Below are 19904 nucleotides of genomic sequence, written 5' to 3' on the forward strand. Positions count from 1 at the left end.
GGGGGGGGGGGGGCAGAGGCAGAGGACACAATGGGGCTGGTGTGGTGGTTTGTCGGCGTGGTTTGTCAGCGGGGCGCGCTGGGGGATGTGCGCTGACATTGCTCTGCCTGCATGCCTGCCTGCCATCCACCTCACCCCAGCCCCGCTGCCGCCAGGCCCTCTCCGCTGCACACCCTCTCACCCTGCCTGCCTGCCCGCCCGCCCTCCGCCCCCCGCAGGGAATCCCCGCCGGGCTGGAGATGGAGCTGACCACCATGATCATAGAGTGCTGCTCCAATGAGAAGACCTTCATCAAGTGAGGGGCGGGGTTGAGGGGTGTGCAGCGGGAGGTGCAGCGGGAGGCCCAGGGCGACGGCTGGCCGAGGCTGTGCCATCGTGGCACGGCGGCCGCTCCCTTCCCTTGCCTGCCTTGTGGCCCCGCATGGCACGACACTCGCCTCGCGCACCAAGCCGCCGCCTCCGGTCACCCACGCACCCACCCACCCGCCCACCCACCCTCCCCCGCAGGTACTACGCGCTGCTGGGCGAGCGCTTCTGCAAGTACAAGCGCGAGTACGCCGACTGCTTCTCGGAGGCCTTTGTGCAGCAGTACCAGCTTATCCACAGGTGGGTGTGCAGCGGTACCAGCTGTCACATGCGGGTGTGCAGCAGTACCGGCTGATCCGCAGGTGGGGGTGGGGCGTGGCTGGGCGTGGGCGCGCGGGCTGGGCTGGGCGTGCGCTGGTCACGTCTCCTCCCTCGCCTGCCGCTCAGCTGCCTCCCCGGCGGCCTCCCCAGCCACCCGCCACTCCCGCACACGCCCGCACATACCCTCGCCGCAACCACCTCGCCCCGCCTGCCGCCACCGACGCCGCCGCTGACGCGACCGCCACCGCTCCTGCTCTGCTCCTGCCCCGCAGGCTAGAGACCAACAAGCTGCGCAACACTGCCAAGCTGTTTGCCCACCTGCTGACCACAGACGCCATACCCTGGGCCGTCATGCAGGTGGGGCTGCCGGGGCTGTGGGCTGCTGCGGTAGCTGGCAGCGCGGTGGGGGGTGGTGTGGCGGGGCCTACGCCGCGATGCGCCGGCGGCTGCATCTGGGGGACGGCGCAGCCTGCGCGGCTCCTGCCCTGCCACCCCCACACCACTCGGCCACCCCGCCTGCTGCCCCCCTGCCATCCACACGCTCCACGCCACCCAACCACCCTGCCCCTGCCCCTGCCTACCACACACCTCGCACCACTCAACCACCCCGCCTGCCTGCCTGCCCCCTCCTGTCCCACTGCCAGGTCATCCGCCTCACCGAGGAGGACACCACCTCCTCCTCCCGCATCTTCATCAAGATCCTGTTCCAGGCGCGGCGCCTGAGCCTGCCTGCGCCTGTCTGCGCCTGCCCTGACCACGCTGCCCTGTGCAGCGCGCTCCTGCCGCTTGCCGGCGCGCTCCTGCCGCTTGCCTGCGCTGGCCTGCGCGTGCCTGCTGCTTGCCTGCGCCTGCCGATTGTTTCCGGCTTGGAGTCCACGCCGCCCCACGCAGCGCGCTCCTGCCGCGGCGCTGTGCCCTGCCTGCGCGCCGCCGCCGCTCCCCGATCCGTGTGCCTCGTGCGCTTTCTTCCCGTGCTTTCTTCTCGACGGCCCACCGCAGCAGTCGCAGCCTCTGACTGCCCCCCTCCCCTGCCTGCTCTCCCTCCCCGCCTGTGTGTGCCATGCCTGCAGGAGCTGGCTGAAACGATGGGGCTGATGCAGCTGAACAAGCGCCTCAACGACCCCACCTGCCAGGTGCGGGCAGGTTGCGGTGCCCGGTGGGGCAGCCATGCCATGCCGGGTGTTGGGTTCGGGTGGGGGACGAGCCATGCTGTGCTGTGTGGTGCCGCCAACCTGGCGCCCGGCTGGCCGCCAGCCGGCCCGGCCCGCCGCCTGCAGCCCCTGCCCTGCTGCTGGCCTGGCCTGGCCTGGACCGCGTGCGCCGGCCGTGCGCCGCACCCGCACGCTGCACGGCACGCTTGCGTCCAGCTGCCGATGGCGTCAGTGGCCGTGCTGAACTGTACTGCTGATGGTACCGCCCCAACAGTACCGTCCCCTCCCGTACCGCAGGACTGGTTCATGGGCGTGTTCCCGCGGGACTCCCCTCGCAACATGCGCTTCGCCATCAACTTCTTCACTTCCATCGGCCTGGGAGGTGCGCTGGGCGGCGCCGCGGGGCCGTGCCGGGGGCGCTGGCGCTGCTGCCGTGTGCGGGCACGGGGGGTGGGCTGGCAGTCGAGGCTGGCTGTCGAGGCTGGCACACACGCGTGCTTGGTTGGCACGGGCCGCGCATGACCCTTTGGGGGCTGGCTGGGGCTGCATGCCACCTAGGCCGCCAGCCGGCCATGCATGCCGCTCCGGCTGTCGCTGCCGGCGGCTGGCTGCCGGGCCTCGCCCTCTCCCATCCGCCTGCGCCTCCCCTCCTCATCCTATTCTTTCTTTTGCTTCTTTCCTTTCTTTCCTGTTCCCATTGGAGCCTGCTCACCGGAGCTGCCGCCACCACCGCCTTGCGCCTGGCTGCTGCCCCGCAGGCCTCACCGACAGCATGCGGGAGGTGCTCAAGAACCTGCCCAAGATGCTGGCAGCGCAGCAGGCGGCCGCCGCCGCCGCCGCCGGCAGCGGCAGCGACAGCGACAGCGATTCCTCCTCATCATCATCATCCTCGGATTCCGATTCCGATTCCAGCAGCAGCAGCAGCAGCAGCGGCTCGGGCTCTTCCTCGTCCTCATCATCCAGCAGCGGCAGCAGCAGCAGCGACGACAGCAGCGGCAGCAGCAGCAGCGAGGGCGAGGAGGAGCCGGCGCGCGGCAAGGGCAAGAGCAAGGGCGGCGGCCGCTCGCCGCCGCCGCCGGTGGCCGAGCGCGGCGGGCGCAGCTCGCCGCCGCCGGCCGAGCGTCGGCGCGGCGCCGGTGCCGCCGGTGGCAGGGAGGAGCCGCCTCTCAACGGCCGCCCCGGCTCCGACCGCGAGCTTGCCGAGCGGCGGCGCGACGAGCGGGTGCAGCGGCGGGACAGCCGGGAGCGCGTGCAGCGGCGCAGCGCCAGCCGCGAGGACAGGCGGGAGCGCGGCGCCGGCAGGAGCGGCGAGGACAGGCGCCGGCGCGACCGCAGCGATTCGCGCGGCAGGGGGCGGCGGTGATGCCGTGGCTGAGCCGAGCTCGGTGCCTGTCCCCGGCGGGCTTCCCTTATGCTCATTTGTTTTCATGCTGTAGCTCGTGGCACCCCACCCCAGCTGGTTGCGTTGCTGCTGTGTGCTTTGCTCTGTGCTGAGCCCAACCCACCTGTGTGTGCTGAGCCATGCATGTAAACACGCACGGCTTGCAATTGGGTACACAGCTGGTGCCCTGATTTACACATCAAAAGGAGGAGGCTCGTCCTTTTCTAGCGAACCGAAAAGAATGAAAGGCAGTAAGCGAAAGTGGCAGGCGATCAGCAGATGTACAAGTGCTGAAAGTGCGCTGCAGGTGGCGCGTGCAGTGTGGCGGGGTGCCGCAACCAGGGGGAAATGAAGAATGCTCGTGGGTGGCAGCAGTTGCCGCATAATGTTCACATCGGCATGCGCTGGTTGGATGCATGTTTATTTGTTCAAATAGCCTGTGGTGAGTGTGAGCCCGCCGGCTGGGAGGGTCGGGGGGTCCCGGGCTCGACATGTACAGTGCCTAGCCGTCGCTGGCGCTGTCCTCCTTGCCATCCTTGAACGACGCACCGCCGCCGGCTGCTGCATGGGGGTTGCGCAGTCATGCCAGGCTGAGGCGGCAGAGGACAAGCAGATGATGCAGCCGAGCGCCGCAGGCCAGGGCACGGCAACGCAGCGGCATGGCAGGCGCGCAGGCAGTGTAGCCAGGGGGTCAGGCAGCGGGTCAGGCAGGCCTGTTGGGCCCCAGCGCACCGTGGCCGCCTGCAGCCTCGGGGGCCGCCTCGGCTCCTGCGCCGCGCTCCTGCCGCGACAGCGCGCGGGTGGCTGTGCGCTGGCGCTCCAGCTGAAGCATCTGCTGGCCCGCCTCGCCCACTACCCGCTTCCAGAACCAATGCTTGGCCCACACAACATACCTGCAGCAGGAGCAGGCGGCCGGCCATGCAGGCAGGTTTCGCACAAGGGCAGATGGGCAGGGGAACGAGCTCCAAGCAGCGCGAAAAGAACAGCGCTAGCGTCGCGTCAACGCCCCCCAGTGTGGCCCTACTCACATCTCCTCGATTGGCACCCCCCTCGTCTCCGGCAGCAGCAGCACAACAAACGCCGACATGGCAATGATCTGCAGGGCGGCGTCGCGGAAGGCAAGCAGGCGCAGCGGGTTGGCCAGCGGGCAGCGGTGGCGGCGGCGGCGTGGCGGCGGTGGCAGCACAGCGGCAGGCGACAGGGGACCCGCAGCGGCATGCCAGGTGCCTCGCCACTCGTGCGGCAGTCTTCAGACGGCTCACCCAGCCTCCATAAAACACAAATATGCCCCACTCCAGTGCGCAGAGCTGCAGCGCAGCGCCAGCGGGCGGCCAGGAAACCATGTTCAGGAGGACTGCCGGCAGGTAGTGCAGCTGTGGCAGCGGCAGCGGCGGCCTGGCACCGGCTGGGGGAGGTGGTGGGCAGGCCACAGCGGCCCCGCATGCGCAGTGCAAGCAGCAGGGGCCGGGTTGCGCTGCGGCGGCTGGAGCGGCGGCAGAGGGCCAGCTAATGCCAGCTAATGCCAGCTATAAGCATGCAGGCGCGGCCCAGGTGCCGGCCCACCATGGACAGAAACGTCTGGCTCAGCACAAAGGTGACGACATAATAGATGGCAACTGCAAAAAAAGGGGGTCAAAGCAGCATGGTAACATGCATGGTAAACAGCCAGCGAGTGCAGCGGGGCAGGCCAGCCAGCCGGCAACAGGGCACTCTACCGGTGCGCCCGCTGCATGCACCCCCACGCCACGCCACAGGCAGGCGGCAAGGCTGCCTCCAGCCATCTGCTGATGCTGCATGTAGCAGCCAGCTAACTGGCCATGAGCCATCAAGCTACTATTAGTATAGGCCGCACTCACTTCCGAGGGAGAAGCCCGCTGCGCGCGTCTCTAGAGGCACCACCTCCGCCGCCACCAGCCACGCCAGGCTGCCCCAGGACGTGGAGTAGCCTCCCACGTAGAAGCAGATGGTGATGAGCACGGCTGGGGTGGGCGGGATGTGGTAGGCGGGATGTGGGGCGGGTTGTGGGAGAAGAAGAAGAAGAAAGGACAGCGGGTTGGTTTGCCGCATGGGTGGCAAGGAGTGCCTCATAACCGCCTCCGCCTCAGCTTCAGAACACAGCAGCCGGCACGCTGCTCTCTCACAACAAGGCAGCTCACCTATGCCCACGGAATCGGGGAGGTCCTCCCCATATGTGTTGAACGCCCAGCCCACCACGCCCGCCGTCGCCATCTGAGAGCGGCGGCCGCGGCAGGGCACAGGGGCAGGGTTGAGCTGGAGTGTGGCGTGCTGCCTGGCGGCTGGCAGGCTGAGCCGCCAGGCAAGCGGGTTGGCTGGGACTGGTGCCGGGCTGCTGGCGGGCTGGCGGGCTGGCACGGCCCCGGCTGCACGCAGTGCCTGCTATGCCCGCTGAGCCCGCTTTGCACGACCCGACCGCCGTCGGCCGCAGCAAGCCTGCCAGCCAGGCGGCGGCACATCGTATGCCGCACAGCCAGGCACCCACGCCCACGCTCCGCGCACCAGCGAGGCGGCGCTCTGGATGCTTCCCTCCAGCAGTAGCACGCGCCGCCCCAGGCGGTCCACGAGTACCATGGAGAGCAGGGTCATGGCGATCTTGACCCCGGAGATGATGAGGGCCTTCTGAAGTGCCTCCTCGCTGCAGTGGGGTGGGGAGGAGGGGTGGGCGGGTGAGTGCTGGGGAGGGCGCGGCACGGTGTGACCACACCGTGCACTCCGTCCATGTGGCACGAACCACTGGGGTACCCTAAGGCGCGCAGCCAGCCTGCGGCTGTGCGGCAGCCAGACCTCCAAAAAAGCTGGACACCTACACTCAGTCTCGCATCAACCTAAGCTAAGAAAATGAGCAGCAGGGAGACCCTAAACAGCTAGAGCCTTAAAATTGAAGGCAACGATGAGCTGGCGGCACCGCTCCCGGCGCGCCGCTCTTTTGGCATGATGCTGCTGAACTAAACCTCCCAAAATTTGGACCACACAAGTTGAGGCACACGTTTTGCTGCCTCCCATCGGACAACTCGGAAGGAACTGAAAAATCGGATGCCAGCTGGGCGCCGCCGCCCGCGGCCGCCGCTAGGATCCGACCCTCGCTTGGCGCTGACTATCTGAGCTGTTCCTTCCTAGGAAGAGGCGGGCCTCGGTTTTAGGGCCCTTCCTAGGAAATGAACCCTCCTTTTGGAGCTTTGTGGGGCGGTTGGGGCGTGGCGAGAGCAGGCAGCCGGCGGCGGACCGCCGATAACAGGGTGGCACCGAAAGCATTCTGCGCAACGCAAGGCGCCAGCTTGCGCTGTTCACTCACTGTGTATCTCCCAGCGTCGTAAAGAAGATAGGCACAAAAACTATTACCGCAGCGTAGCCAGTCATCGCCTGGAAGAAAGGCATGGCGCTGCCCAGCACGAGCGCCGGCCTGCGGCAATGGTGCGACATTTTGGTGCGACGGGGTGTGCGTGCATGCACGCTTTGGTGTGACGGGCTGTGCGTGCATGTGCGTGTGCGAGGGGGGCAGCAGGGGTCGGCATAGCGATGCCGCCTGCCGCCTGTACCGCGTGGCCTGCCCACCTGTACTGCCGCTTTCCCAGCAACGTCCAAGACTGCATGTACGTGATCTTGGTGGCATTGTCAGCCGCCTCACACAAGTCCTCGTACTCAGCGCTCACCTCCACGGGTGGAGCATGGGATGGGTTAGGGGCCGAACGGAAGGCGAGGTAAAAGGATGGCGCAAGTGACCGCATGGTAGGGGCATGGCAGCAGCCAGGGAGCTTGGGAGCTTTCGGCCTCCCCAGGAGGGTTTGAAAGAGTGTCTACCCAGTGCTGTCCCCTGGCAGGCATTTCCTGCTGTGGTTTGAGGCGCCGACCGCCAGGCCTGGCCCTGGCAGCTCAGCAGCGCTGCTGAGCGGCAGCTCACATCGACGTCGCCGCCGCCGCGGATCTTCTCCAGCACTTTCCTCCCCTGCTCCCGCCGGTCCCTGCAAGTGCGCGGGCGGGGCGACAAGGCCAGCAGCGACGCTGTCATGACCCCGTGCTGCAGCTTGCCTGGCTGGTAGCACAGCAGGGTGCACCGGCTGCTGGCAGGCGCAGCGGCATGGTGCACCTGCTGGGGAGGAGCCCGCCCTTGCCTGCGCTCGTGTGCAGGCCAGGGCTGGCGTGAGCCGCTGCCCTCGCGCAGCAGGGCAGCTGAGAAAAGGCATGCCGGGCTCACCTCTGTATGAGTGAGTTGGGTGACTCGGGGAGGAAAGGAATGGTGAGGCAGATGACGAGGGCGGGCCCCGCAGGCAGGCCCAGGGTCAGGCGCCAGCTCTCCGGCCAGTCGCGCAGAGCTGCAGCGCGCAGGCAGGGACAGGTGGGCGGCAGGCAGGCAGGCAGGCGGCGGCAGGCAGGCCCGCCGGCGGCGCCACCGGCTGCCGGCGCGAGGGGAAGGAAGGCTGCGCGGCGCCGCGCAGGCGTCGCCGGCTGCCTGGCTGCCACACCCGCGAGGAGCAGGCGAATGCTGCGGGCCCGGCTGCGGTGCTGCGGCCGGCATGAGAGGGCTGTGCCCGCCGAGCAGCCTCCTCTGCGGTGCCTCCCAGTGCCTCCCAGTGCCTCCCCTGCCGCACCGTAGTTCATGAGCTGGGCCACGAGAATGCCCAGCACCATGGCCAGCGCATTCATCACGGTGACGCCGCCACGCAGCCGCGCGGGGGCCACCTCTGTCAGGTAGATGGGGATGGCCTGGCTGGCAAACCCTGCGGCGGCGGCGGGGAGGCGCGGGAGGCAAGACGCGGCGGCGATATCGGTGCGGGGCGCCATGTATGTGTGGGCATGCGGGCGCAGGCTGGGCACACCCCGGGCGCGGCCGGCGGTGCACGGCTGAAGCGGTGCACTGCCCCCCGCAGGGCCCAAAGCGCCGAGGCGCAGCGCGGCCCGGCGCGCACGCCTCCACCTGCCCGCCTCCCCAACCTTGCAGCAGCCTCCCGACCTTGCAGCAGCTTGAGCTCACCTATGCCCAGGCCCATGATGAGGCGCCCGCAGATGAGCGTGGCCAGGTTCTCCGCCACGCAGTTGAGTATGGATCCCAGCATGAAGCAGAGGCCGCCCAGGAAGACACCCAGCTTGCGGCCGCGGGTGCGCGTCAGGTGGCCGCTCAGCAGGCAGGCGAGGCCGGCGGACAGGTAGATGGAGGAGGTGAAGAGCTGCAGCATCTGGTCGTTGAACCTGCCTGCAGGCAGGGGTTGGGGCGCGGGGCAGCGGCATGGTGCGTTTCACGTGGGTGGGTGTGGTGGGGAGGCGTGCGGCGGGTGCGCAGGTGTGTCTGCAAGCAGTGCTCGGGGCGCCGCACGAGGGTGCGGGGCGCGGGCGCCTGCTGGCTGCAGGCAGGCGGCCCCGCTCACAGTACGGGTTGCTGATTTCGGAGCTCTGCTTCTCCTCGTACACCTGCGGAGTGCAGGGAAAGGCAGGGCGAAGAAGGCAGGTAGGCATGGCCATGGCAGGCAGCGCTTCCGTACGTGATCGGGGCAACGTGCGGCTGCCGACAAGCACCGCCCAGGTGTGCGCACCGAGGGAAAGAACTTTTGCAGGAAGTTCGGGTTGGCTTCCGTCCCCCCGGTGACGCCCTGCACGCAGGGGGTGGTGCAACGGCCATGACACCTCAGGCGTAGCGCTGATGTGACACCTGGCCGGCGGCAGCGGCGGCGGCAACGGCTGCGGCAGCGGCGGCGGCAACCCTCCGGTAGGGCTAGCAAATGTCCGGAGCGCGCACAAGGTCGTAGCCTGTCAGGAAGCCGCCCAGGGAGGCCACGATGCAGACCAAGACCACATACGCGGACAGGCCCTGGCCCTGGTAATCCTCGGCCCTCCCAGCGGAGCCTATGTGCACGGCCCCTGCCATGTTTACAATTATACCGCGCTGTTGGGGAGGAGTAGCACGAGCACGGCAGCCCTTGAAGGCCCGGAGGCAGGTGCTACTTTGTAGCGCTGATCGAGCAGGCTGCAGTCTTCAGTCTGCACAGCACAGCAGGAGACTGGCGGGACCGCGACTGCCGATGGACGGGCGCCAGTTAGCGTGTTGTGGTAGGGGTGGCCGCCAAGCACCTCTGCCAGCGAGGCGGCGGACCGGTCCCGCCTCGGCGCTAGCGCTCTGGCAGCGGCCGCCCCCCTTGAGTTTCGCAGAGCCATGCCACGGTCACATGGCTTCCTGCTGAGGGTTGACACACGCAGTGCATGTCCATGGCAAATCCAGTTTATTTAAAAGGGCACTTCAAAGCTCTGCCGCATCGCATCAAGGGCGGTGGCCGCGCTGAGAATGCTGCGCTGTTCCATGCACCTCCCACCACATCATATTGAACTTGCAGCCCCCAAACCCACATCTCCTGTGACTGCAGAGCCTATTCAAAGCCCTGGTTCAGGTATACGAAACCTGTAGCCGATTTCGGGGCAGCGCGCTAGGTTTCCCTCGCTGGTTACCCACCCAACGCTGAATAATCACCCACGATGCGCGGTAAGTACATGACGGCGGACTCCGTGAGGAACGCCGTGAGGAGCGCCGGCGCACGAGACTATCTCGACCAGACCGCTGCTGAGGCCGGCAAGAAGTCGAAGTGAGTCGGCATTTGGCTGGATAGGGTCCCCGACCTAGGGTGTGAGGCATTGCGGGCTGGACTAGTCCTTCAGGAGCCCCCACCTCGCCGCCATTCGTCGCCGCATGGCCTCCAGTGGTTGCCCACACTTGGCTGGCCCCTTGCCCTGCACCAGGTACAAAGGCATCTGGTACTACCAGACAGGGCGTGCCATCCAGAAGGACTGGATGCCGCGGCCGGAGTGGAGCGCGGTGGTGGTGGCGCCGCCGGCCGCGGCGGGCAAGGCGCCTCCAAAGATGATCGACATATACCGAGTCGGCGAGCCACCCTTCTTCGCCATCCACGCCTTTGAAAGCGAGGTGGAGGCGGCGCTGGCTTACGACTACGCCACCCTCTGGCTGCTGCTGCGCTCCAAAGGTGAACCGAACTGCCAGTGCGTGCCTGCAGCTTGCCTGTCCCACTGCTGCAGGATCATGCAGGCATGGCATGGTCAGCGCGATGCCGACCACGCCTGGCCAGCACCGTCCTTCCCCTGAACACAACCGCTCCATGCCCTCAACCCCCCTCCTTTCCTCGCCCCCTGCTGTCCTCACGTCCCGCAGGCTGCACCGACAGCAAGCTGCGCAACCACCGCTGGAACCTGCCGCAGCTCAAGCTGTGGCAGCGCCCCGCAGTGAAGTGGCTGGCGGCATGCGGGCTGGAGGAGGTCAATGCGGTGCAGAAGTATGTGCGCAACAAGGCAAGCAAGAGGGAGCTGCCTGCAGCCAGCGGCCAGCCAGGGTGCTCAAGCTGGCGCCAAGCGCGGCCCGCTGCCGACAGCCACGCTGCCGCCAGGCACAAGCGCTTTGCTGGCGTGCGGCCATTGAGCGCACGCCCTTTTGCTTCCCTTTTGCTTGGCTCCCATACCTCTCCCACTCTACCCCTGCCCGCCCCCTCCTTTACCTTTGCCTCCTCAATGCGCTCGCCTTCCCCTGGCGCGCCTTGCCGGCCTGTGGCTGCCGCAGGTGCGCGGCTCGATGCAGGAACTGCTGGAGCGAGGGCTGCTCACCAAGGAGCGGGCCCAGAGCTTCAAGCGGCAGCAGGAGAGGCTACAGGAGTGGCGCAGCGAGCTGACGCAGGAGGGGCAGCGCGAGGCGGCGGCGAAGCAGGCGGCCTGGAGGGAGAAGGAGCGGCTGGCGGCGCGGCGGCACGCGCAGCGCGAGCGCAACGCCGCCGCGGCCAGCTGGCTACTGAAGAAGCTGCTCCCCAAGAAGCAGCAGCCCACGGCAGCCCAAAAGGAGGCCACGCGCAAGAAGAAAGCGGCAGCGCGGCAGAAGGTGGAGCGGGCGGCAGCCAAGGCGTAGGAGCAGGCTGCGCGGGCCGCGGCTGCCGAGATCAAGCGGGCCGCCGCTGCACGCAAGCAGGAGCAGAAGCAGAGGGAGGCTGCGGCCAGGTTGCGCGCGGTGGCGGCGGCGGCGGCCAGGAAGGAGCGCAGCCTGCAGCGGGCACAGCGCGCGGCGGCAAGGCGGGGCCAGCGGGCCAGCGCGTGCCGCGCGGTGCTGACTGGCGTCGCCAAGCGGCGCGGGTAGTGAGCTGGCAGGCTGTTGCCTGATGGGGTGTGGATGGCAGTGCCCAATCTGTTGGGCTGGGGCTTTTGATGATGGGTTGTCTTGCTTTCCTTTTTCTCATCGCCTGGCATCCCCAAAACCAAAACCCGCATGCATTCCTCATTCTCGTTCGATTTGATGCTTGAAGGAACACGTAACGCTATCGTATCTCGTCATGCCGCTAAGGTGCTTCCCCGGCTCCCTGCACTGCCTGCCGCAGCACGCCGCGTCCCTAGTCGCCCTGCAGTCTGCCAGCCCAGCCCCCACCGCACCTGCCATCGGTTAGCTGCCATCGGTTAGCAGCCCGACTTTATCCACCAGGCTGCTGGTGGCCTCCATGCATTCACGAACTGCTCCGGCACGGCGCCGCGGGCAGAGTCTCGATGAACCACCTCTACACCACTCGCATCGCTCCCTCCACCTGGCTCAGGCCCAGGCTGGCGGTCCCATGCCGCGCATCTTCCGCCACCGGGCTCGGGCAGGCCGAGGAAGGAGTGAGGATGCCCACAGCTTGCCGTGTGCGCCTGGGTGGTGCTCGCTCAGCGCCCAGCGGAGCCAACGCTTTCCTTCTCCCCGACCGCTTGCAAGGGGCTGCAGCCGCCGCCCCCCCCACCTCCCCTCCCTTGCGTGCCCCAGCCCCTGTTCCTTCTCATCAATGCAAGGTTCAAAGTTCAAAGGGTACAGTGAATGCTGACCACTGCGTCAACAACCGTAAAAGATGCGCTGGCCTTGCCCACGCCGATTGCAAACCAAGGCCGGTCGGCTCACAGCGAAGCAGCCCAGGAGCCCAGAAAGTCCCTGCCATGCATGCTTGCTGCCCCAAACCCGTGCTGCCTGTGCCCTGCCGCAGCTGCGGCCCGGAACTGGCGCTGCTGTTGCCGCCGAAGCACAGGGGCTGGGGCCTACAGCCGCACTTCGTAGTCTCCTGGGTTTGCACGTAGCAAGCGCCGCACCCACTTGTCTACCTGCGGCAGCAAGGTGCTGGGGTAGCATGAGTTAAAGCCAGCAGCTATGCGAGGGCTCTCCCAGGGTAAGATACCTCGAGGTATCTACCGCCTTACGGTGGGCCGCTCTCTGGCAGCCCCCAACATAAAGAATGCACAGACCACGCTGTAAGCTCAGCTAAGCAGACGCGCTCTAGCAGCCGAGCCACCCACCTTGTAGCTGCTCTTCTCCCAGACTTTGAGGTACTGCACCCGCACCCCGCTGGCGCTGTGCATGGGCACCTGCAGAGGGGAAGGACGCCGGCGCAACGTACTAGGAATGGTATACCCTGGGTGTATACGCACCCAGCTGCGTGCACCCCACCTCATCGGCCGGCCCAGCCAGACAGTGCACCACTCGCACCAGGCCACCCTGCCCTGCAGCGTGCCTGCCGCGCCTGGCCGGCCTGCGGCGCCCTCTCCTTTCCAGCCCTCTCCCACCTGGAAACTCATGGACAGCGGCGGCCGGCTCCACGGCTTCTTGTCGCGCGTGGTGGCGATGAGCTCCACGCTGGCCGCCAGGGTGTGCTCCGTCTCCCCGGGGAACTTCTTCAGCTTCCACACCAGGGCGTGGCGCTTGGGGTCGTACTTGGCCTTGCCTGCGGGTGGGCAAAGGATGCAGGGCAGTGGCGGGTGTGTGTGTGTGGGCGGTGAGGTGCGTGAGGTGCATGAGCACGGCGCGCGACTCATTCCCTGCTGCCTTTGCCTGGCCTCCCTTGGCCCGGTCCGCTGCCAGCGGGCATGCAGGAGGTGCCTGCCTGCCCGCTGGCCTCCCTACAACCAGCACCGCTCAGCTGCTCCTGCGTGCCGCTTGGCCGGCCGATTCCTTGCCTCAGCAAGGCGTAAAGCGTGCACAAACCGTAACAGCAGGCCGATCACCTGCGGTGATGTTGAAGGAGGCGCGGGCAGTCTGGTCGGGCACCGGCACCAGCACCACCATGTTGGTGGCAAACAGCTTCACGGGGAAGGTGCTCTTGACCTGCGGGGGCAGGGAGGGGAGGCGAGGCGGGTGTGGCGGGCGCTGGGCATGCAGGGTTGGTGACAGGGGCCGGTCACGGCGAGGCAGCCTCTTGCGGGCGGGCGCAGCCACACCGCCGGGCGCTGCACGCTGCGATCCCTGCCCGATGGCGCGGCACGGCCCGGCTGCCCAGCCACCCGTTTGCTGCATGCGCTCCCGCCTGCCTCCAGGCCTGGGCCCACGGCTGCCTACAGGCCTCCAACCCCTACGCTCCCTGCTCCCTCCAGGCAAGGACTGCCAGCCAGGCGCACCCACCTTGACTGTGACGTCTAGCCGCGTGCGGCCGTGCTCCTGGATGAGCGCTACCGCCTTGAAGGGCAGCGTGATGCCCTCTGCACGCGCGCAGACGGGCGCGGCAGGCAGCACAATGCTCAGACGCCGTGGGCATCAGCAACAGCGCGAGTCAGTCCCGGCGGCCGACGGGCAACGTGGCGCGCGGCAGCACCGGCAGCGCCAGCAGCAGCAGCAGAGCGGAGGTGGCGGCGGAGGTGGCGGCAGCCGCGGCAGGGGTGGCGGCGGCGCAGCGTCACTCGCGGCAGTCCGGCGCTTTCCACCTACCGGTGCAGCGGTACTTCATCAGCTCAAACTCGCCGTCCGGCGGCACAAACGACACCACCTTCTCGGCGTTGAAGCGGCCCAGGTTGACGCAGGGGTGGAAAGTCACATCCTGGGCAGGGGGAGAGCAGGAGGAACGGCGGCGGCCCAGGCAGCGCGCATGTGGAGCCGAGCGCCAGGCGCGTGACAGCAGCTCTGGTATGCTGCTATCCGCCTGCTGCTCGCACGAACAAAAAGAGGAGCCGTCCGCCCGGCAGAGCATCCATCCAAGCCAGGCGGATGCACGGCCCAGGGTGCCGTGCCTATCCAACACAGGCACAGGCAAGGGTCTGTGACATGGCAGGCCCGCACCTCCAGCTTGTCGTTGAGCCCCAGCTTGATGTCGGGCATGCCGCTCAGGAACGCCTTCATCACCAGCCTGCCCTGCACCTCGCACCGCAGCACGCTGCCCTGCGCGGACGGGACAGGCGGGGTCGGCAGGCAAGGGAGTGGGGCCGCGGTCAGCCACCTGCCTGCCGTGACCAGGGCGCGTGCCGGGAAATCGCGTCCCGCCGGTGCATGCGGCGTGTTGTGCACCGCCCGGTGCCACCACTCCATTCATCAAGTGGATTCATCAAGTGCAAAAAACCGGCACGCGCCCTGGTCACGACAGCCCAGCAGCGCGGCACAGCATGCACAGCATGCACAGCGGCCGCCCTGCCTGCGCGCTCATCAGCATGTCGACATTCTCTATCACGTCCAGGAACACTTCATTTTTCTTGTAGCGCAGCCCCTCCTTGCGCCACCCCACTGCGCCCGTAACCTGCGGCGCGGTGCGGGGCATGTGTGGCGTGTGTGGTGTGCGGGGCAGGTGGGAGTGTGTGGGGAGGCAGATGCTGGGGTGGGTGCAGTTCTGTAGGCATGCGTGTGCTGGGAACAGGGCAGGCTGCCGCAGGCCTGCACTGCCGCCATGGCCAGCACCTGCAGCGTTGCGTTTGCCGCCTCCGCCTCCCGCTTCTTCTTGGTGGCAGGAGTCACCCAGCCCTGCAGCACGACAACAAGCAGCAGCAGCAGCAGCCGCGGCTCGGCGCTCACACCCGCCGTTGGCCCAGACGCCCGGCAGCAGGGGGGCAACCCCTGCGGCGCTGCCGCCACCGCGCATGGGCGTGCGGCACCGCAGGATACCGGCAGCTGGGCCCGCTCCTGCTCCCACCTTTTGGAAGATGAAGGACTTCATGACTGAGGGGTCGGTGACCTGCGGGAGAGGAAAGAAGGGCAGCAGGGCTGGGACAGGCAGGCACCAGCCCAGGCGCAGCAGCCGGGGCGGTGCTGCGCAGCAGCACACCGGTCGCAGCAGCAGCCCGCTGCGCAGCCCCAATACCGCCACCACCGCCCACACTCTTGGCCCCTTTCCTCTCCCCCGAGGAAGGCACGATCCACGCCACGCCACACCGGCCGCCCACCTGAGGGTGCCCGTGCCCCAGAGCGCGCACACACACACACACACACACCAGAAAGGAGAGAAGTGTGCGTCATCATGTGATCCACGCCACACCTTGCCACCCAGCCACCCGCCCACCTGCGGGTACCCGTGGTCCAGCACCTCATCCAGCAGCTCGTAGATGAGCACAAAGTTGCCCTTCACCACATCCTCGCTGAACTCGCCCTGGCAGTACGCCCGCACCAGGTCCACCAGCTGCAGGTGGGAGGCGGGCGGGTGGGTGGGAGGCGGGTGGGGCCCATGAGTGGCGTGCCTGGAGCGGGCGCATTGTGTTGCATCGACCGGTGCATGCGTGGCCGCGGCGCGGCAGCGGTGCGGCAGCCGGTGAGCGGCGCGAAGCTGCAGCACGCGGCGGCAGCCGAAGCGTGCGGCGGGGAGTCTGCTGCACGCTGCCATCCAAGCGGGACCCACCCTGCTGAGGAACTGCATGATCATCAAGGCGTTGCTGTTGCGCTTGGTGATCGCCAGCAGGTACACGTTGCCGGCGCGCAGGTAGACGTAGGAGGCGTCGCCAAACTGGCGCACCGGCGCCAGGCTGGCGGCGTCCGTCTCCCGGCTGTTGATCACGTGGCTGCGGAAGGCTGAGGCCAGGTTGCGCCTGCGGCGGAGGTGGGAAGGGGAGCGGGGAGGAGAGCGGGATGGGAGGTGGGAGGTGGGAGATGAGGTGGGCGGCAGCAGCAGCAGCAGCAGCTGAGGGTGGGCCGCGGCACGAGCACCAGCGTACGATGGCAGGCGCCGCAGCCGCGCAGCAAACGCAAAGACCGCTGCGCTGGGGTCCCAAGAGCAGGGTGCACAGCGGGCTCACTCAATGTCGTCTCGGTAGATGCGCTGTATGAGCACATCGCCCCGGCCGTTGATGAAGTACAGGGCGCCCAGCGACTCGTTGCAAACGGCCAGCGGACCCGCCATCCTGCTGCCGCCTGCCTCTATTCGGGGCTGCAGGAGGCCAGCGGCGGCAGGGGCGGGGTCAGCAGCGGCGGCGGAGGGCGCTATTCTGGGCGGTCAGGGGCCGGCTACCCGCTCACCAGATGCCTCCGACGATCCGCTCAGCGCGCTCAGCCGGCTGGCGCGCTGTTCAGCGCGTGCCACAGGCCGCCGAGCTGCGCGCCTGGCCTACGCGCCGCAGCAACAGCGTCGGGGCAGGCCCTGGACAACTGCTGGACAGCAGGGTCTGGTCGAGCGGCAGAGAGGGCCGCCAAGAGCTCTCAGGATCGCGAGGGGCGGTGATCACGCGGCCGGGCGCTGCTCCACGCTGCCCGATCAGCTGTCGATCGCTCCTCGCCCACCCTCACGCTGCTGAGTGCCTTTGACTCCGTGCCGACGTGGCTGGGAAAGCTCCCTGGAGAAAAGCTCCCTGCAGGGAACCCGTAGCACCATCGCGAAAAGGAGGCCTCATCACCGCGGTTTACACCAGCTGGGGCGTCGCCCACCCACCCCGCTGAGCCTCCCCGCCGCGAGCAGACCCCTGGGCAGCAGCTGCGGTGGGCAGCTAATTCCTGTGCCCCGCAGCGATGTCTGTCCTCACCAGGGCGACCGCCGGCTTGCTGCGGGGGCTTGGGCGGGCGCTGGACGGCTTGGGGAGCGCCGTGCAGGGCAGCGGCGCCTACAAGGAGACCTGTGAGTAGTGTCCTCGATCGGAGGCGCGATTGACAGCCGCCGCTGCGCGAATGTTGTGCCAGACCCCACCGCCGCCGCCCCGCCACACCTCCCGACCCTCGGCCCCGCTCCTGCCTGCAGTGAACAAGGCGCAGAGCGTGCAGGCCTTTGCCGGCAAGCGGCCGCAGCTGGCGGATAGCGTGTTTGTGGCGCCCAATGCCAGCGTGGTGGGGGACGTCAAGATTGGCAGCGGCGCCTCCATTTGGTATGGCGCCGTGGTGCGGGGTGAGTGGCGCGCTGCCTCCGGCTGGCCGTGGTTTGTGCCCTGATGCTAGCTATCCGGCGGCTGCTGCTTGCTGGCTCACTGGGATGCAATTTGGAGGCAGCACACACGGGCAGAGCTGCAGCCACAACTCCGCATGAGCAGGCCCTCGCTGCCCCAGCCCTCGTCGGCTACGCCTGCCCAAACAGCTCTCCCCTGCGCCCCCTGTCCTGCCAGGTGACGTGAACAGCGTGGTGATTGGGGACCGCACCAACGTGCAGGACAATGTACTGGTGCATGTTGCCAAGCACAACATGGCTGGCAAGGTGGGTGGCCGGGGAGCTGCGCTGCCAGCATGTGTGTGGGGGGGGTGTCTGCCGCAGCACACCCAGTGCTGCTGCTGCTGCACGCTGGGGCATGGCTGCGTTGCGGCGGCCAGGCCACCGGGGCCGGCACACGGGGGCCCAGTGGCCAAGCCTGAAGCCGCTAGCACCGCACCCTGCTGCACCCGGCCATGCACGACGCCCTTGCTCCCATGCCGCCGGCAGCCGAGGCCCCAGCTCTCCCCGTGCCCCCCTCCACCCCCTGCCCCGCCCCGCTGCAGGCGCTGCCCACCCAGATCGGCAGCAATGTGACCATCGGTCCGGGGGCCACGATCCATGCCGCCACCATTGAGGACTGTGTGGTGGTGGGCATGGGGGCAGTCATCATGGATGGGGCCAAGGTGAGGGGCACCCCAAACCCTTTGCCGGGGACGGAAACGGCAGCGGGTGGGAGGCCCGCAGGGAGGGTTGTGCGGCTGGTTAGGGCGTGCTGGCTGGGAGGCACCCTCGACTCTGGTGTGCTGCGTCACTGGGGAGGCCGGATACCGGTGTGCTCTGGCCCTGGTGCGCTCACATGACCCTGCCGCCCCCTCGCCCCCTCCGCTCCCCTGCCATCCCCTAGGTTGAGAGCAAGTCTGTGGTGGCCGCGGGGGCGCTGGTGCCGCCAGGCACCGTCATCCCCAGCGGCCAGGTGTGGGCGGGCAGCCCAGCCAAGTTCCTGCGCAATCTCATTGAGGGTAGGTGGCACCCGCCTCTGCTGGTCCTGCGTGTGAAGAAATCCAGAAACTGGGGCGGCCCGTGCCAGCCGCCGCCTGCAGCCTGCTGCCGCGCGCGGTAGCCGCCCCACCCGTCACAGCCACCGCCTGTGCTTCTCTCTGCCAGGCCCGCCGTGACAGCCTGGCGTGCATGCAGCCCTGGTGGCATGCACTGACCCCCGGCCCCTCCCCCGTCCTCCCTCCCCACCTGCCACGCCTGCCGCAGACGAGGTGCAATTTGTGAGCGCCGCCGCGGACTCGTACAGCCAGCTGGCGCTGCTGCACGCCGAGGAGAATGCCAAGTCGTTTGAGGAGGTGGGGAGGCACACCAGCCTGCCTGCCTGCCTGCCTGCCTGGGGGATGGCTGGCGGGATGGCTGCTGCCTTGCCTGGCCGCGAGGGGCCGGCTGGCTGCTGGCCCGGCAGCCATGTCCACTCCTCTCCCAGCCCACCTGCCTTTCCTTGCTGCGATGCGCTGAAGCAGCCCGCCCTGCGCTTGCCTGCCTGGGCGCACGTGGGCAGCTCCCTGCGCCGGCCCGGCGACGGGGCCTCGCCATCCCTTCGTGGAATCCTGCCCGAAATCCCGCGCGCCTCGTTGCGTTTTCCCGCTCCTCCTCGCCTCCAGGTGGAGGCGGACAAGGCGCGGCGCGCTGACCGTATTTCCCGCGACCCCGACTACGATGAGCAGCAGGGGGTGGCTCGGGACTACGTGACCCGCGAGATTGTGAAGGTGGCCGACAGCACTTGATGTGCTGTGGTGGAGTGAGCGCGCACGGCCGCTAAGGACATGCGCCGCGCGGCCAGAGCGCGGGGCCAGGCCTGGAGCGCGCCCCGGTCTCCCGTCTCCCCGCGCCGGGAGGCCGCCGGGCAAGGGTTCAACCCTGCCGGCGCCTCCTGCAGACTGCTGCGGTGGGGCCTGAGTTGTTTTGGGCTCCCCGTTGGCGGAGCTGCCACCCCTGAGCTTGCGGCGGCGCATCGCCTTGCGCCCCGGCCAGCCGCAGCCCACCAGCCTCTGCGCCTGTAACTGGCTTGCAGCGCCCCAATCCCTCTTGCACCAATGCCAGGCTTGCGTGGGCGGAATTCGGGGGCGAGGGCGAGGCCCTGGGGGCGGTAACTTGTGCCAGCACTGCAGCTGGCCAGCACCTTCACACGCTGCCCTTATCCCTCCTCTCCCACCATCCGCGCTGATACCGCGCGCCCACCACTTCATTCCTGGTTTCAATGCCCCTCAGCTAGCAGGGGACAGCGGCAACCTCAGTCCCCCGCACGCACAGCCCTTACAACCCCCAACACCCGCTGCCCGTGGGGGACGGCGCGCCCGGCCGATGTCACCGAGCGGCCAGGGATCCAAGAGCTCCTGGGAGGCGAATGGGAGGCGTGAAAAGTTCGATGATTCGGGCTGCGATGTCTGTGGGACGCACCGAGCGTCCAGTTTCCGCCGCTGCCCGGACACAGGGTGCAGGTAAGATTCCTGGGCGATGATCGGCGCCGCCAGAAGCCCCGCAGAGCCCCGCCTGCTCGGCATGTGGCATGCGCATGGTGTACTGCGAGGCAGTCGCCTCCCTGAGGCTCCCTGGTTCGTCAATACCCGGTGCCGCCGCCCCCTGCGGATGATCGGGACCGCT

General features: G+C 68.2%; 5 protein-coding genes across 5 annotated transcripts in view; 3 read left to right on the forward strand and 2 right to left on the reverse strand.

Moving 5' to 3' along the window:
- The window catches only part of CHLNCDRAFT_52248 (hypothetical protein), a gene marked incomplete at both ends in the record, with an annotated part of 12844 nt that extends 9703 nt beyond the window's left edge, over nucleotides 1-3141 (forward strand). Inside the window, 7 exons of the mRNA XM_005847489.1 lie at nucleotides 219-295; nucleotides 508-606; nucleotides 900-984; nucleotides 1272-1364; nucleotides 1698-1760; nucleotides 2076-2160; nucleotides 2537-3141. Coding sequence (XP_005847551.1) covers nucleotides 219-295; nucleotides 508-606; nucleotides 900-984; nucleotides 1272-1364; nucleotides 1698-1760; nucleotides 2076-2160; nucleotides 2537-3141 — 1107 coding nt within the window. The remainder of the gene's footprint in view (nucleotides 1-218; nucleotides 296-507; nucleotides 607-899; nucleotides 985-1271; nucleotides 1365-1697; nucleotides 1761-2075; nucleotides 2161-2536) is intronic.
- Nucleotides 3142-3862: 721 nt separating this feature from the next.
- Nucleotides 3863-9034, reverse strand: CHLNCDRAFT_23239 (hypothetical protein; the record flags this gene model as incomplete). The annotated part of the gene is made up of 16 exons (XM_005847660.1): nucleotides 3863-4052; nucleotides 4188-4255; nucleotides 4422-4466; nucleotides 4723-4775; nucleotides 5016-5138; nucleotides 5316-5388; nucleotides 5677-5812; nucleotides 6470-6577; nucleotides 6730-6827; nucleotides 7082-7136; nucleotides 7370-7487; nucleotides 7764-7892; nucleotides 8147-8365; nucleotides 8538-8580; nucleotides 8703-8759; nucleotides 8906-9034. The coding sequence occupies 16 exons, from the start codon at nucleotides 9032-9034 to the stop codon at nucleotides 3863-3865; spliced, it is 1644 nt and encodes a 547-aa protein (XP_005847722.1).
- Nucleotides 9035-9523: 489 nt separating this feature from the next.
- On the forward strand, nucleotides 9524-10837 carry CHLNCDRAFT_57813 (expressed protein). The gene is made up of 4 exons (XM_005847490.1): nucleotides 9524-9743; nucleotides 9898-10139; nucleotides 10325-10502; nucleotides 10727-10837. The coding sequence occupies exons 1-4, from the start codon at nucleotides 9637-9639 to the stop codon at nucleotides 10833-10835; spliced, it is 636 nt and encodes a 211-aa protein (XP_005847552.1). The 5' UTR covers nucleotides 9524-9636; the 3' UTR covers nucleotides 10836-10837.
- A 1136-nt stretch (nucleotides 10838-11973) lies between these two features.
- CHLNCDRAFT_35389 (hypothetical protein) lies at nucleotides 11974-16253 on the reverse strand (the record flags this gene model as incomplete). Its single annotated transcript, XM_005847661.1, has 12 exons — nucleotides 11974-12273; nucleotides 12466-12534; nucleotides 12733-12890; nucleotides 13171-13270; nucleotides 13565-13641; nucleotides 13868-13976; nucleotides 14216-14309; nucleotides 14551-14666; nucleotides 14825-14926; nucleotides 15423-15539; nucleotides 15756-15942; nucleotides 16150-16253. 12 exons carry the CDS (start codon nucleotides 16251-16253, stop codon nucleotides 12211-12213), a joined length of 1296 nt encoding a protein of 431 aa, XP_005847723.1. The 3' UTR covers nucleotides 11974-12210.
- Nucleotides 16254-16855: 602 nt separating this feature from the next.
- CHLNCDRAFT_35390 (hypothetical protein) lies at nucleotides 16856-19319 on the forward strand (the record flags this gene model as incomplete). Its single annotated transcript, XM_005847491.1, has 7 exons — nucleotides 16856-16961; nucleotides 17082-17225; nucleotides 17440-17528; nucleotides 17807-17926; nucleotides 18148-18262; nucleotides 18507-18595; nucleotides 18905-19319. 7 exons carry the CDS (start codon nucleotides 16856-16858, stop codon nucleotides 19025-19027), a joined length of 786 nt encoding a protein of 261 aa, XP_005847553.1. The 3' UTR covers nucleotides 19028-19319.
- Nucleotides 19320-19904: the final 585 nt, after the last annotated feature.

This window comes from Chlorella variabilis (genome assembly GCF_000147415.1).
Source record: "Chlorella variabilis unplaced genomic scaffold CHLNCscaffold_10, whole genome shotgun sequence".
Taxonomy (NCBI): Eukaryota; Viridiplantae; Chlorophyta; class Trebouxiophyceae; order Chlorellales; family Chlorellaceae; genus Chlorella; species Chlorella variabilis.